The sequence below is a fragment of the Poecilia reticulata genome, linkage group LG10 (genome assembly GCF_000633615.1).
Source record: "Poecilia reticulata strain Guanapo linkage group LG10, Guppy_female_1.0+MT, whole genome shotgun sequence".
Lineage (NCBI taxonomy): Eukaryota > Metazoa > Chordata > Actinopteri > Cyprinodontiformes > Poeciliidae > Poecilia > Poecilia reticulata.
In genome coordinates this window covers 2,947,781-2,964,852 of record NC_024340.1, presented here as the reverse complement: position 1 = coordinate 2,964,852, position 17,072 = coordinate 2,947,781, and the positions used below count along the sequence as shown (strand labels likewise).

At 40.6% G+C, this 17,072-nt stretch overlaps 1 protein-coding gene across 1 annotated transcript in view; it reads right to left on the bottom strand.

Annotated features, from left to right (window-relative positions):
* gria1a (glutamate receptor, ionotropic, AMPA 1a) overlaps positions 1–17,072 on the bottom strand; it is a 58,507-nt gene that overhangs the window by 2,327 nt on the left and 39,108 nt on the right. Inside the window, exons 9-12 of the mRNA XM_008419590.2 lie at positions 14,417–14,615; positions 13,652–13,899; positions 7,608–7,722; positions 839–973 (exon numbers count right to left, since the gene is read on the bottom strand). Of these exons, the coding sequence (XP_008417812.1) occupies positions 839–973; positions 7,608–7,722; positions 13,652–13,899; positions 14,417–14,615 (697 nt within the window). The remainder of the gene's footprint in view (positions 1–838; positions 974–7,607; positions 7,723–13,651; positions 13,900–14,416; positions 14,616–17,072) is intronic.

The window sequence follows — 17,072 nt, the reverse complement described above, 5'->3', positions numbered from 1 at the left end:
TATGTATTGCAAATATGCATATGCCAAAGACATAAGTCCAAAAAAGTGTGGTGCCATTTATGTCTGTTCAATAATACTGTGCAAAACTCATGAGTAATCTCTGATTTATTTGTGAATTATTTACAATCTGCCAAAAATATTTGTAGTTATTTTAGTCATTATCTAAAGTTATAATGACTTTATAAAGTTCTTCTTGTTTGGTTGTCTTTGCTGATACTTTTAGTCCATGGTTGTTTTTTTTTTAGGTTTTTTTTTTTTTACATGTTTGTTTTATCAGTTACAAGTTCTTGACAAATTCATATTCAGAAATACTTTATGGACCACCCACATGCTCAGACCATGCGATTCCAATGGATTGCACCAAAAATGTTCTTTAAGGAAACAGGCATAAGGGCAATTTTGAAATCAAGTGATTATAAAAAAACAAAAACAAAACAAATTAAAAACACTCGAGTAGGTCAGTGACAAAGACTGAGCAAGGCAGCGGCAGAAGAAGAGAGAGGTACAGGAGAGCGTTGGCACTGCGGTGGAAGCCGTGAGCGGCCCTACTGTGGTCACGTTTAGATGGGCAGGACGGGGTGGAGGCAGACGCATCATCATCATCATCATCATCATCAGCAGCAGCAGCATCATCATCATTATCATCATCATCATCATCATCATCATGGTTCGATCACAGCGTTTCCTACCCCATGGCTGTGCTCTATATCTTAACAGTGTTGTTGGCGTACAGGCCGTAGCTCTGCAGCTCTGTGTAGGGGGCGCTAGCACCACTTTCTAAGGCTGAGCAGTGAAAGGCCTGAGCGGCTGTGGCTGCAGCTGCTCGCGCGGTCGACACCTTCATTCGGCGCGACTCGGTCCGGGACTTGTAGCAGAACTCCACCAGTGCCACCAGCATGGCCAGGCCCAGGCCTCCGATCAGGATGTAGAAGACTCCTGCCACATTGCTGAGGCTCAGAGCGCTCGTCTTGTCCTGGGGGAGGGAGGAGCAGGGAGAGGGGCCGGAGCCCAGGAGTGAGGAGTGAAAGAAAGGTGGAATATGACTTGACTTTACACTTATCTAACTGTGCACAGCACAAACACAAGGGAGCAAACTCAGACATTAATACATGCTTACAGTGCCTTGCAAATGTGCTCGTCCCTTGAATCTTTGGGGGACACGCTGGACCAACACAAGGTAGTGCATGATACGTAAGAAGATCAAAAATGTGGCTGGTTTATTAGTTTTATTACAAGCAAGATTTGAACGTGTGATCATTCTTATAAGCTCGCAGTGAATTGATACTTTGTAGAACCACCTTCACTGCATTTACTTAGTTTTCTCTAACATGGACACCTTACCTCATTTAGTGCTTCACATGAAGGCCAATAAAAGTTTAGTTTTCATCTTGCATGGCATGTCGTGTACCCTACAAGTTTTTGGAAAACTGTGAATGTTTTTCGGACTTGGATTAATTGATTAGGGCTGAGCAATATGGCCGAAAAACATATTATGATAAACATTTCATATCAGACAATATCAATATTTGTTTATCGTTTATTGACTGTTGATGTTTTTTTTGTTTTTTTTAATATCTGAAACTGTCAAACTGTGGCATGACATTTCCCGTTTTATAATGTGACGTATTGTCAAAAAACAAACAAACAAAAAATCAGGGGATGTGAATACTTTTGCAAGGCTCTGTATCCAAAAGACATAATCAGAACCACGCACGCACGCACACACACACACACACACACACACCAAGGACTGAATAGGGAGGCACAGAGAAACAAATATAGCAGGATCAGACCCTTGTAGACAAGCAATATCAATACAAACATGGCAGAGGCCTGTCTCACAATGTAGGTGCATATCCTGTTTTCGTAGCCGTTTTCTGATCTTATAGAAAAAGCTAAAATTGAACTTGGTGACTAACGGGGCAGATGGAGTCTCTCTCCAGGCTTGCAGCTGAAAATACATCATTAGGCACCCTCTCAAAACAGTAGGCGGCAGAGAGTCTTAGGGAAGCAAGGGAATGCTTCCCTCACTGTTTGGCGCTTTGCAACCATCTGCACCCATAAAAAAAAAGTTTTGCTGGAAATGATTTGTGGTCCAGCTAGTTTTCCCCTCGCAGAAACAGCAAAACCGCCAGGTACATGCAAAAGCCGTGAGTAAAATCTACCACTGCCTGCTAATTGCGATGAAGGGCTTTCAGCGGCTGTTGACATCTATACTGGCTAATGCATCCCGTCGCCGCGGGAACGGAGAGTACAAGGGGGGGCAGATAACGCCAGAGTAATAAATATGACGTATTCCGTCTGAGTGGTGCAGTTGAGCTGATATTAATTAAAAATAAAAGGAAGGATATCATAAATCACCCAGCGAGGATTTATCCAACTTTAATTCTGGTCTTTTTTTTGGATAGCGTGTTTAGTTATGAGTCTCCTGTATCGACATGAGCAGAAGCAAAACGTCTGGATCAGTTGGATGTATTGTTTAGTTTTATATAAACTTGCGATGTTTATTTTGTAACGAAAAGAGCCGACAAAGATTTAATTCCCATAGAGGCGTCGACTGTCTTTGCCAGGTTAATATGACGCAGAATCCAAATTACTTTATAGCGTTTAATATTCTAGCTAAGCTGCCATCCACCTTTGACTTCATGAGATCTAAATCTGTCTCGAGAAGCCGCGTGTACTGTACTGCTAAATATCTGCAGTTTCACGCTTAATATTAAATGTAGATGCTTGTAATTTTGCATTACTTTAGACTGTGCTGTTGAAAGTACCTGAATATTTGTTGTTTAGCATCTTGGGGGTCACAGAGTTTCCATTGATGCTATTTATTTGTATTTATTTTACAGCTTTTTGCAGACATTTTCGCCAAGGGCAACAATAACAGTGGCCAGAGACAATGTGAGACAGGCCTCAAGTACCAAATATAGACAATAAGACCAGCTGTGTGTTTTTATTGCTAAAAATGTCAGTTTTTATAATATCTTTATGTATGATAAATACTTGGCCGCATCACCAGAGTACCTCAAACTAAAAATTGTTTAGGAAACCTAAATGTAAAGATAATTTGTACTACTAAGTATTCAAATGCTTAGTAGTATTTGAATACTACTAAGCATTAGTAGTGTTATTTTAAACACTAGTGTTATTTTAAACCACCTCAAATTTTTGGTTCAACATTGTCTTTTTTTTATTTATTTATTTTTTTTACCAATCATGTTAACACCTATAATGTACAGTATTTGAGGCTAGAATCATGGAGTAAATGAATCTCTGTCCTTTACTTGTGAAATTTCCTAAAGTGCAGTACAATTTAATCAACAAAAACTCAGTTTCATATCCACATAGCTTGTATATTTTCCTTTTCTTAATATTTAGTCACAATTTGTGTGACTGACAGTCTCCCCTTCGAGGCAAATTTACTTTTTTATCAGGCAGCCGGAAACTAAGAGCTTCCTCGAACTGCGCCTCTTTAGAATACAAATTCTGAGAAACATTTAAGAAGTGGCGTGCGTGTAAAAGCTTTTCCATTAACAGGAAGAACAATTAACAGCAACTGAAGAAGAATAAAAGCAACTAATGAAAAGCTTTTACTTGTCTTTGGGTAAATAACTGCTTTTCCCGTAACTGGGTGGAAACTAGACGTATAAATGTTGCATAGGTAGAAACTTAGGCTATGTGGTGTGGGATTATAAAAGACAGGGTAGACATAAACAATGTAGGAAAATGTCTTTCTTGTTCTATTGGAGAATTTTGCTTACAAAATACTCTAGTTGATGAAATTAGCTTTCCAGCAATTTCATACCAACCTATGCTATTAAGTCACATTTTAAGGAGGGAAGTAAGTAAAGTCAGTAAGGTTCATTTATAAAGCACTTTGTGGAAAAGATTTGTTAAATGGAAGCGTTTTGTTTTTATTCTTTATATATATATATATATATTTAGTCTTGCTTCCAGTTAAATTCGTCTTCTATTCTATTCTATCAATTTATAATAGAAATAAGAAAAGCAAAGATAAAAAAATTTTTTTCCAACAACATATGCACAAAAAGACATGTAAGGTGCCATTTTAAGGGGGGGATTTCTTTAGACATTAGTAATTGATCAAAACCTAAACATGTCTACCGTTCAGTTTGTAAGTTGCTCAGAACATCGGCGCTTTCCATCACGCTGAGGTGCTTTTAAAAATGGCGACTTTGTTTGAACCAGGTCGTTAAGGTTCATGTTTAGGAATGACTGACAAGAAAAGGACAAATTTGACGGAGTGGAGAAACTCAAGGTTCATTTGTCCATTAAGGAATTTTTTGCACAACGCCGCGGCTTTTAATTTCTTTTCAAATCGTCTGAGGCTCTACCTAAAAGAAAAGAAAGGTTTGCACAAGCTCAATAGACACTTGGTTTCTCAATTTAGTCTTTATAACAGGCCACCTACTGGACATGTGTCTATATTGTAATAGGAGCTTGTTTTATGTAAATAGCTACAATTATTTCCATAATGCCATCTCCCGTGCAGAGAGCCCATTTGTGCTCCTGCATTTAGGGCGTTATTGGATTTACCTCACATTGTAATATCTTCCCGAGAGACTTCGCCCTTCTTCGCCACGAGGTTTAGCACCCCTGCACTAAGCTGTCAATCAGCATAAGGCAGCTAATTTCAACAGGATCAAAGATTCGCATGGGGGAACATATGGAAGGAAATCTGAATTAAAAAGCCACAGCTTTACTGTCAGGGAGAACTGCTTCTCGAGTCAGTCGATAACGCAGACTGCTGGCGCATGCAAGTCGACTGGAGCTCGGCGTTGCAGTGTGCGTGCTCTACGGTGAGAGAATTAGGGTGGGATTATTTTAAAGGCCAGAGTACAGAGATTACAACTCAATGAACTCAGCAAGTGGATGAGGGCCTGATGTTCTTATCTCATGTGCCTCTTTGTTTCCTTTTCATAAGAGACGTTCAGATTATTCTAATGCTACTTTTGCTTGCATGCTTAGGGGTGTAGGAGGCTGGGTGTGTTGTTTTCTACGGGTGGACTTTAGGTGTATTGTAAATGTTGTTTATATCAATTTCACAATCCTAAATAATCCACCTAATATCCAGGAGAGCATAAACATTAAATTCCTCAAAAGTCAAGCTTGTTATAAAGGCTAAAAAGACACTGGAATGCTGCAAGACTACTGGCCAAATGATAAAAAACTGATTTTTGAAAATAGCTTGCGAAAACGTTTGAAAATGTTTGTGACTACATTTTTTCTTATACGGTTTAAGTCAAAGTAGCACTGCTAAATTTTAAAGCAACCCCTCGCAGCACATACATTTGCTATCAAAGCAACATTTAGCATATGACATTTCCAGCCAAGATACCACAAAAAAAAAAAAAAAACGCAGCATAACACCAATTTTGCTGAGTTGACAGTGGTAATTTTGAAATCCACAGGAGGTTGTACGTCTAGCGGCACTTCCTGAAAAAAATTAGCTGATTTTTGCTACAATGAAAACAACTCCTGGCATTAGACTAAACCAAACAATTACAACTTTTTCCCCCCTCTGACTTTAATTGTAAAAAAAATGAAAGGATGGGCATGAACAGCTTGGATTTAGTTAAAAGCTGTTAGTTTTTCACATTAGTTAAAAATATGAGCTGTGACAAATCTGGCCTCACACACTTTAACTCAGAAATTACAAAATAGTCTCAGTCTCATCACTCTCCTTCTGTAACACAGCTTCCCCTTCAGACTCTAAAATCTGCGTGCACAGGTCAAAGCAGCAGGAGAAGAAACAGGAAGTCGTGTATAAATGGTTAAAACTTCTCTAGCGTTTTCATAAACATAAACAAAAGTTGAGAAGCACCAAAAAAAATAAAAAATAAAAATTGCTGGCCACTGGAATCAAATCATTTTTAGCCTGACCCGCCCTCAGCGCTGAGCTACAGGCTAGAAACTGAAACATCAGCATCTTTTCTGATGGGGTCGGTCTCAGTTTGGATCCTCTTGCTGAGTGAAAACAAGTCAAAGTTAGATATTTTCTATATATCGGTCGGCTGCCTAAAATAAAGACAGAGGTAGGAAAGAGGTACAAGAAGCTGAAATGGAAAATGTCATTTGTAAATTGTAAAGACTTGTCAGTATTTGTTGCACCACTGATTTGACTAAAAATGCATGCCACTGCAGTGAAATAGTTTTTGTAAGCGTGGAAGTCGCTGTATACATCACACATACAGTACTTAGTGTTTTTTCTGCAGAATCGAAGTTTGTGCTACAGGTGACATGTTTCGAGCCACCAAAGTGGTGACCTTTTGAAAGTGTGTTGAAAAATTAAATGCAAGCCACGTGTGACTGTCTTTGATGTGCGAGTCCTGAAAGCATGCAAAGTGAGGGAAAAGTGCAGCGATTTCTCTCGGCCAGAGGAAATGATTTTTGATTTGTACAGTTTAAAATGGCTCCTGCTGATTGAACCTTACACTAAACTGAATCAACCAAACTACGCTTTTGAAGACGAATGCACTGACTTTGCATAATTCGGTGAGTATATTTTGCAGCGTATAAATCCTACAGTGAAAAAATATATTGGTGCATAGAGAAGCAATGTATTTCTAAGTTAAGTGTTCCAAGTTTTCTTAGAAAAGAAAAAAAGAGAAGTAATCTGTGTACTACTGCCTGATGTTTGGTCCAGTGCGGTTCTGCCAAAGCCACATAGGGAGGATAACTGTGTGCGGTTGAGGTTGAGAGCTGAACATTTCTTTTTTTTTTTTTGAAGGGTAAGGTCTGGTCTAGGAACAAAGTAGGGTTAGGGTTGGGAGGCACAGTGAGGTGTGTTTTTTTTTTGCGTTGAAACTAACCTTTCTTGCGGCGTCGTTGCTGCCACACTCGCCTTTATCGTACCACCATTTGTTTTTCAGTTTGTCTAAGACGGCTTGCTCATTGAGTTTCAACACCGCTAGGTTTACTGGGATTCTTCCAACAATAGGGAAATAACATAAATAACATATTACATCATGTTATTTTATGTTATTAATTCAGAAACACAGAGCAACAAGTACATCCACACAACAATCAATGCTTGGTCTCGCTCGCTTGACGACAAAGAAAAAAAAACCTCATCACACACAAACACACAAATACATGGCATTAAACATCATTATTAACATTCGAGTCAAAGTGATATGCATTAATACTCCATCTAGCTTGGCTGGCTCACTCTATAAGGCAGTAGATGTGTATTACTATATCACTTCGGGTAACCGGCACTCTGCTTACCCCCACTCATGCAACACTGTCATCTTAAATAAATTTTCTGCTAACAGAATATGTAAAAAAAAAAAAAAAAAAGCAAGATTTAACAACTAAACCTGAAAAGCATCTGCAGCATCAAATATCAGATTGCACTTCCCTTAGCTGCTTCCATTACTATTAAAGTTTCACGGTTCACATATCCAGCTCTCTGGATTTCAAATTTACAGTCAAACAGCTCAAAAGTTTGGCTCTTTGCAATTACACTTTCCTAAGTCTTACGGATAAAAAAAAGTGTTGCCAGAGAGGCGATGTGGCGTCGAGCTGCCGGTTACCACCATCTCCACCCCGTTACACACACAGGGTTCATGAAAAGCGGCTCTGACCTTGGAGTCCCCTCCCCCGCTGCCGCACTCTCCTTTGTCGTACCACCACTTGTTTTTCAATTTGTCCAAGAGGCCCTGCTCGTTCAGTTTTAACACTGCCAGGTTTACTGGGTTTCTTGAAAACGATATGAAACGATAACCATTAGGAGACAGATATAAAGAGGTTGGTCGCGTGGTGGTAATTATGACAACATTGACTTGAAAGCAAGGGATTCTCCTGAATGTAGCTAACTTGATACGGACCATGAGCCCTGGTTTTGAATGTGCATGTTTTGTTAGAAACATGCAATGAAATGCTGCTGAGATGTACCAGGTTTTACCAAGCAGGGGCCTCAGAGAGAGAGAGAGAGACAGAGTGCTAAACTGAGATGCCTTGGGTGATAATGTTAATTATTTTTAATATGGTAACTAATACAGTATATTGATGGGAGGTGTACTAATGTTGTAGCATCTTCCTACAAGATGTTGTTGCAACAATAACCTGCCTCAATATAGTTGAGCAAAGTCTGTATTGGATTGTGAGCTATTCAGCTTCTGTAGCCAGATTATTTAATTTGATGAAGTAACCTTGATCAGAGTTTGAGAACCTGGTTAAGAAGTAAGAAAGAAAAGTGATTCTTTTGTTGACAGAGTTAGCGAACAAAGTGTTGTCAACTTTGCCTCTTTGACAAAGAAATTCCCACAAAGGCAGAACCGTCCCTCAGCTGCCTACGGCAAATTTCAAATCGAGCTTGAAACATCCGTCACTCATGTGGGCTTTAAATAACAAGCTGGCATTGGCGAAACCAAAGATCGGTGATGAGTGGGATCGATACGGGTGTGTTACTCATCATATTTGTGTCTGTTTTTGTGCATTCTGTCTTCAATTGGCACCGGTACCAAGAGACCTGATGTCTAGGGACTCTTTCTGTCTCGCGGCAGTTCAATATGTGTATTGATGTTACTGGCAAGAAATTGTGTCCATCGATAACAGAAGGGATTACATAAAATTACCTTTAATTTAAATTCACAGGCCAGCTGGTTGCCGAGGTCCTCTGTAATTGCCAAATCACACACGCAAGCGAAAACGCTGGTTTACCGATTGCACAAGTCGGCTGAAACGGGGCTGTGATTAAATCGCTTGGGAAGTCAGAGGCACAACGGCAACAGGTTGGCTTCAACCACCCTTGCCGTTTCTGTTCTTTCACACGACGTACAAAGATGGTCACACTGACCTCGAATCCCCCATTGAAGTGTTAATGAAGGTTTGATATTTCTTGTAGTTGTAGTTCTTAAGCTTCTGTTGACAAAGTCAGCCAGCAAAAATCAGTGTTGGATTAACAAAGAACATTTGTCCAATATTACTTTTACATTTAATATATAGTTCAGGATTTCTGAAGAATTTAGTAAGAAAGTCCTGGGTTCAAATCCCGGCCTGGGGGTCTTTGCATACAGTCAAAGGCTTTGTCTTAGTCTGCAGATACGTTTAAAGCATTAACAAGCATAAAAAGGACAACACTTCCATGTGCAGGTGAACTCACTGAAGGCATCTCCTTAAAGCTCACTCTTGTCCTCTCTGGATTAAGTGCACGAGTGCGTTTCCTGTAGCCGTTTGGCCGTGGACAAAGACTCTCTCCATCCCCGTTACGCGGAAGAGGCAGAATCTATGTCCAGAAGTCAAGACCGTCTTTTTCTCTGCGGCGAGGTTTGGTTTAATATTCAGCCTTTCTCAGCAGCAGAAACAGAGGAGTCTTTATCCCCTGGCCTTGAGTTCACAACACAGCTGTAGGGAACACGTTTCTCTCTTATTTTTTTTTCCCTCGGGGTTGGTAAAACCTCTTTCTGACTTCATTCTCAGCCCAGCGAACTCAGACCAAAAAAACGAAAGAAGTCAAAGACTGTGAACACGGATGGCCCAGCGGGTCATTGGTTAGTTTGGTCTATTGCTCTGAGGTGAGCAGATGTCAGAAAGGCTACAGAACATCAGAGAGACGGGGCGGTAAACTCTGCTGGGGACGGGTGGATGTTGCACACGTAAGAAATGCATTAGAATGATTGATCAGGGAAAAAAAAAGGGTCATTTGAAGATATTTCTGTAAAATGAAAACTTTTCAATCAAACCTGCACTGCAGCGCAGTCGACATCACTCAAATGTGAATAAGTTAAATTGTTTTCCTGTTTCTGAACATAGATAAGGATGGGATCATTTGACATGCAGCGGTCCAAACGTCATTTGTTTTGCCGACGGCTCATTGCAGGTGTGACTGAATTCGACTCTGAGCAGCGCTTGGTCATTCACTTACGCCTAATCGCGCACGAGAGCTGGGAGCTTAAATCAAGACGGGCGCATTTCAATTTCATTTATTAGCGATGCAAATTTATTAGCCGTTATCGAATCTCGGCGCGAGACGTCTGTGAATGACGGCGACAGAAACCCGACATCAACAAACACCGCTCACTTAGGAATGGCCACAGAGCGGGAGGTACGCCGGTACATCTTCAGCTATTGAGTGCCAGATGTGGGAGCTGGAACGGCTTCATTTCACCACCCACCATTTATAGCTTAAACTAATGCAACACTTTACTTGATGTATAAAATGTGATTTGCATAAATATAAAAAAAACAGAAGAAAAAAAAAGGAGGAGGAAGGCTCAAGAACCATTTCCTGTCTGCATTCTGACCTCTGGCTGTCAACCGAGGTCCCAAAGAAACCCCGGCAGTGATTGAATAAAATCTTCCAGTATGGCTCCCTTCATTAAAATGAATGAGGCCTATTAGAGACAGATTAAAAGCTTCAGATGCCACCCAGCATTTGCACTCTCTCTCTCTCTCTCTGTGGTTGCAGAAGCGATATAAATGAGAAGTCGGTTAGAATGTTAATGCGATGTGAAATGACAGCTGCCGCTTGTCGACGGCGGGAGCAAACCCAGAAAGAATCATCATTCGTTACATCATTTGTCACATCGAATGGGGAAGAAGTGGAACATTCAAGGTGTGAGCTCCAGCTTAAGTGGGAAAGTAGCCATGTTGGGATGTAGATTCCTTTACTTTTAATGCTTTTTTTCTCACAAGTTCTGCTGCACAGAATCGTGACGCTTCAGTTGACTTTAGCGTCCGTGAATCAATTCGTCAAAAAAAAAAAAAAAGCCTTGGAGTTGACCAAACGGAGGGTCAAACAGGAATCGACATCTTCTTGTCCTACTTTGCACTTCTGTTTGTTTTCACAAGTTTGCTTAAATAGATTCGCTTTATTACGAGAACATACAAACACAAAAGGTGTAAACTGTATGAGCTAACTCTACAAATATCTTCATTTGATAAACACAAACTACAAAACAAAAAAAATATGAAAACATAATTTCATGGTTGTGAACGATATAACACAAGAATGAAAGACTTAATTTGATCATAAATGTGCACATGCCAACAGAAAAAACCAACAAAAAAACCAGATGAACAGTACTTTTGGAAAGGTTTTCAAGCTTCTCTGTCACAATAACAAAGTTTTATGGGCAATTAATTGTCACAAATAATTGCGATAAATGATAAAAATGTAATTTGAGGCCGTTGTTAACAGGTAGCATAAAAATGGCACAGTGACGCAAGTACATCCTCTCAAAGATCAATAAATTTCTAAAGAGCATTTAAACACTGGAGCTGGAAGGCATTTTAAACATCCAAAATAAATAAACAAATAGAAATGGATTGTGACGTCTCTATAAACAAACTTGCCCTTCAAAATATATCAATCGTTGGGAATGCTGCCTGCAAAAACTTGCTCTGCACTGGTGTCAAACGTTTGAACTTTTTTTTTTTTTTCTCGAAATGCTGGCTTTTCAATGAGATGAAAGGGCAGCATTTGTTCAGCTATTAAATTGTCCTGCTGCGCATCATTTTGCACGGGCCTTTTTCTATTTTGTTTGTCGACTAAATACCACGTTAGACGGAGACAGCGCATTAGGTGGTAAAGATTTTCTTCCACGCAGGGGAAACTGCAGTGGACGATTACGTTTCAGGTGCAGATAAATGTTTGCGGTCTTTCTGTGTTCAGCTGCGGCTGTTTGACAACAAAGAGACACTTTCTGTAATAAATGCGACATCTCTCTCTCGTGGGTCACATGGTTCACCACAGTCGCTTGGTCTGAATCCAGAGCGCTCCCAGACTGCAGCTGTCATGTTCGGCTTTTAAAGCAGCGTTTCTCCGGCTCGCTCCTCCTCACTGGGCTTTCATGCTCACGGTTCTGTGTCAGGCGACCATGAGCCTGGTAGAGGCGACTTCACTCCTCCTCATGGGCTCGATACGCAGAAGGCAGCGTCGCTCCCTCTACATTCATTACCTATAGAACTTGAGTGGAGACCGGCAAACTTTATGCACAGGAAATTTCAAGCTTCCGCACGAAGAGAGGTGCACACGCGGGCTTCGGGAAGTTGAAAAAGTGTAAACTTTTGACGCCGCCATCGCCATTGGGTTCACCCGGAGTGGCATAAAACTGACGCTTCTCCGTTAGTCGCTCCCCGTATTATTCTGGAGGAACGATGACGGGAGAAGGAACGACGACGGGAGAAGGAACGACGACGGGAGAGAGAAGGAACGACGACGGGAGAGAGAAGGAACGACGACGGGAGAAGTAACTCGATGCGCCGGGGTGCCGTCCAGTCTCTTTGGTAGAAAGAGAGAGAGCTACGACAGAAACAAACGCAACTGGAAATTATTGACATGTTTTTTAATTATCCCGCTCCCTTTAATTCATCATGCAAATATTTAATTTATTGCTTGCTGCGACAGAGTCTGCCCTTCACGTTTCATTTTGAACGTAGGAATAAAAATGATACAAGATCTCATGATGCTAACACCCTGAGATTTCTCACGTTTCAGACAACGCTCTATGGTGTTGCTGCCAACATAATTCACATTCATGTAAAATGAAATGAAACTTTTACTTGCATTGGAAAAGGTTTCTGATTCAGAAGTGGATTGACATCATGAATGTGGCATTTGAAGCCCCCATGTCAAATTTGTCTGTGCACAGTGGCTCTTGATATGCCAACTCCAGCCTCATTCCGCTCCTTATGAAGTTCGTCCAAAATTTTGAAAGGAATTTACTTGCCAGTTCTCTCAAAGCTGCCTGTGCACCTTTTCCTGTCACTCTTTCTCCTGCCACTGAATATGCTGGGACACAGCACTCTGTGAACATCCAGCATCTTTAGCTACGACCTTTCGTGGCGTGCCCTCCTTCTGGAGGGTTTCAACGACTGCCTTCTGGACATCTGTCGAGTCAGCAGCCTTCCCCATGATCGTGTCGCCTTCTGACCCAGACTGAGAGACCAAGAAGAGGCCTGGGAAACCTTTGCAAGTGTTTTGAGTCCATTAGCTGATTAGGGTTTCCAAAAGTGAGTTTCCAAAAGTCTATTTTTTTCTGAGACATAAAATTTTTAGGGTTTTCGTCATCTGTAGTGACGAAAACAGTGTGAAATATTTCATTCTGTCGTGATTCTATCACTCTTTGTAAGACGAGTTACAAAAATCTTAAACTTCTGCAGGATATTTGAATTTTTTGAGATGTGCCTGTAGACAATGTGTGGTGCGTGGATAAGGACTTTAGAGTTAGACAAATATGAGGCTACAATACTAGGCCATCCTGCAATCTTCCACACTGATTGAAGATTCTTTCAAACAGATGTTTTGATTTGTGAAAGATTTAGGTAACTTATGGCAAAATGAGGATTCTTAACTTTTGCTATAAGGTAGATACATTTTCATCTCTGCTTGTTTTGATGAGGCCAATAAAAATCGCTGTTTCTTCTCATGAGGAGATATTTTCAACACCGCTATAAAATTACTCTATTCTAATTCCTTAGAGTTAATATAAGTCTAGACCTTCTCCCAGTACTGTTTAAATAAGTCAAAATGGATGAAACAAGTTTAGTTTCATGCACAAACAAATGTAAAATGTCTGCCACATGAAGGAATCGACAGATGAAATGTGACGTTCATGCACAAACACAGCAATAAAAGAACGTTAAGGCTTTTTCTTCTGACCATATTGCAACGGCAGGGTTTTACCTTAGAGGGGAGCGCTTGGGCGTGGCAATCCCATAACCTTTTGAGTCCAGGTTTCCTCCCACCTTCATCGTGTCACATGGCTTCCTCTGCTCTATGTACTCGTTCATCGTGGACTCCAGCAGGTAGGCGTACTTGCCTTTGGATTTCCTGACCCGCATCACTCCCTCGTCCGTCGTTTTGACAAACACTGACGGGTCCGCCGACTTCATGTAGGACCACATCTTCTCAAACACAGCGATCTTTGACCTCTGAGGGGCAAAAGTTTAAACGAGAGCAGAGAGCAAAAATTTGAGATGGCGTCAGTTGAATATTTTCAAGTTTCTTTTCTGGTTTTAAAAGAAGAGTAGCAGGAAGAAAGGCAGTTTCAGAAAGAAAAAACTGAACATTTGCAGTTTGCCACAATGCGTGAAGGGGACAAACTAAACGTGAAACATGAGACGGCAACTGAACATTTTGGCTTATAAGCAAAAATGCTGCGTCAGAAATAACACAATAACACACCCAGATTGAACTATCCCTAATTAAACATGTTAGTTGCAGTATGTTGCTATGAGGACGCTGTTCATCCCCGAGGCCAGGGAAAGTGGTTAGAACTGCTTAGAAGATGAAGACAGTCGTACTTTTGCATTAGCAAGATCACAAACTACTACAAACTACTGACGTTGGTCCATCAGATTAAAAACTCCACAAAACAAACTGCAGCTTGTCGTTGTGAGAGAAACCAATACTTTAGCAAACACCGTACGAAAGCTTGACGTTTCTCACCCTGAAGAACTCTTTCGTCGAACCGGCATCCAACGTCCCGTAGGCGATCTCCGTCTGCTTGGCCAGGTCCTCGGCGCTCTCTATAGGAGACACCATCCTCTCCACGGTCAGGAAGGCGGCCAGGTTGGCCGTATAGGACGAGATGATGATCAGGGTGAAGAACCACCAGACGCCGCCGACAATGCGACCAGACAGAGAGCTGAAAATAGAGAATCCACGGCGTCGTTGGTCAGGATCAGTCGCTGCAGGTGCAGCAGAATGCGCGAGTGCGCTTGAGTGACGAATAACATTAGTGCTTAACAGGTAATCGTGAGGCGCGATCTTAAACCCTTGTGATGTTCACGCCATCCAAATGACCTACATTGCTTCACACCGTCTCCGCACTCAAACGCTCTTCATCCCACCGGGCCTGTGGAGAGCTTAGCCCAATCTGCTGAGGAAAGATAACCAGCCCCACAAAGGCCCACTCAGCCTCCTGCCTGCCAAATTAATCTCACTTTAAGAAAGTTGCCAATATGTTTAATGGAGCCGCGCGCATTAATTGTTTGGGATTAATAAGCAAAGGAGAACACTTTACCGCTTCTCCAATTACACTTTTGAAGTAAATAAATAAAATAAAGACGAGGTAAATCCCTGTCTTTCTGTCTGTTTACTTCGAGGGAAATAATAATAATAAAAAAAAAAAAGCCAGCTACAGTGACGACRGCTGAGCGCATGCAAGCACCGGGGCAGAGAGCAGCGGCGCTTATGCAACGAAAATGACACGAATCTGAAACAAAAAGGGCCTCTTACTGTCCACCTTTGTGCCTTAAAAACAAATGGAGTGTGAACATGAAGGTGAGATTAAGCACGGCGAGACAAAAAGGGAGCAGCTAAAATATAATCATTTAAGATGCTTTTGAGATGACGGCAAGATGATGAAAGAGCGGCAGCAGAGAAAGAGCGCAGAGGCATCGCTGAGTGGATCCAGAGCCTTTGAAAGTCATGAAGCAGGGCTGTGTATGTGTGTGTGTGTGTGTGTGCGTGCGTGCGTGCGTGCGTGCGTGCGTGTGTGTGTGTGAGACTATGTACAATCCACCTGATTTTTTTTTGTCTCTGGGTACTATTTTACTATGCGTCAACCAAAAATGGTGGTTTATTTTCGGGTGTCAAAAAAACTAACGAAATAAAAGAATGCACTCTGTTGCTGGTACGTGCAACATCCTGGTCTTGTGAAAATTTTTTAAAATAGGCAACACGGCTAATATGTAAATATTCAGCTGTTGCCTAAGGGGGGAAACGAATCAAGTGTTTTTACCCAGCATTTCAAGGACCCAAATTAAAATACCTTAAGGGATAAATTTAAATAAATCCGCTTGTGCACCAAGATTATTAAAAATAAATTCCCAGGTTTAAGAAAAATAAAAACTATTAAGGTGGTGCTTTCATGTGCAGAACATTGAGCTAAGCAGCAAAAGAAAAACAAACAAACAAAAATATATAGATTTAAAATCAAAGAACAATTTTGAGAAATAATTCTACTTTTGAGAACGAAAATAAGATCCTTCTTGCAGTTAAACACGGTGAAGGTTTAGGCATGCTGTGCAGATGAAAACACTAAATTGAGTGGGAGGATGATGAAATTCAAAAAGAGGTTGTCCTGAGTAATTAAGCTAAGGTGTAGGAACTATATGACCCCTGTGCTTCTGGCACAGGGGTTGGAAATACACAGCTATATCTATAAGTGAAATAATCTGCTAATGGAACAAGTACTTTCCCATCAATATTAAGGAATTATTGACTTGAAACAAGCTCCTATATCTTGCTGAAAAGGTACCTACGAATTACTTTTGTCTCATTTCTAGTGTACTTAGATATTTGCACCAAAAATACTTGGTGAATTTGTATTTTTGCAGTAATGGGAGATGTGGAAMTGACAAAGGGACTAGAGGAGCCAATCACAGGTGAGTAAATGCAGCTGAGGAGGAAAGAATGCAGACGGAAATGGAGAAATGAGAACCAGCCGGTAAGGGAAGCAGGACAAAAAGTAAAGAGAGGAGAGAAAAAAACAAAACTATAGAGAAAGGGAAATTGAAACAAAGTTGAGACAAATGTAATTAGAAGAACGTCTGCTAAAGTGTGAATCCCAGTCTTTCCATCAGTTTTGGGAAGATGGATGCCATCAATTAGAGTTTCATTCTAGATGTTTAATTGTCACATAATGCTAATTTTATTTAAACGGTATGTGGTGACCAAATTAGCATTAACCAGTCATAACAAAGCACATAATAATAGGCATGAATGAATATGTTAAAGGGACGAGGCAAACTTCTAATCAAGCCAACGTATTGAGTCCTGAAASAACAACAAATAAAGGAAGCAGCCAGAAGACGTTAAGTAGTTGACACTGTAGCAGAATCTTCTGCAAACATTTGTGCATTTCTTTGTCCATCAGGTAAAATTTTTTGAAATTTTCAAAATTCTATTCATCAAGTCTAAGTTCCTAGACAGATATATTCACAAAAATTTTTTTGATTTTGAAATAATCGGTTTCAAAATGCTCTTATGTAGGTAAAGAAATAACATACTGTGTAAGAACAACTTCCTAAAACCCCCCCCCGCATTTTATTTAAGGTCCCCAACGAAGAAGAGAGCATTTTTACTGTCTTTTATATAT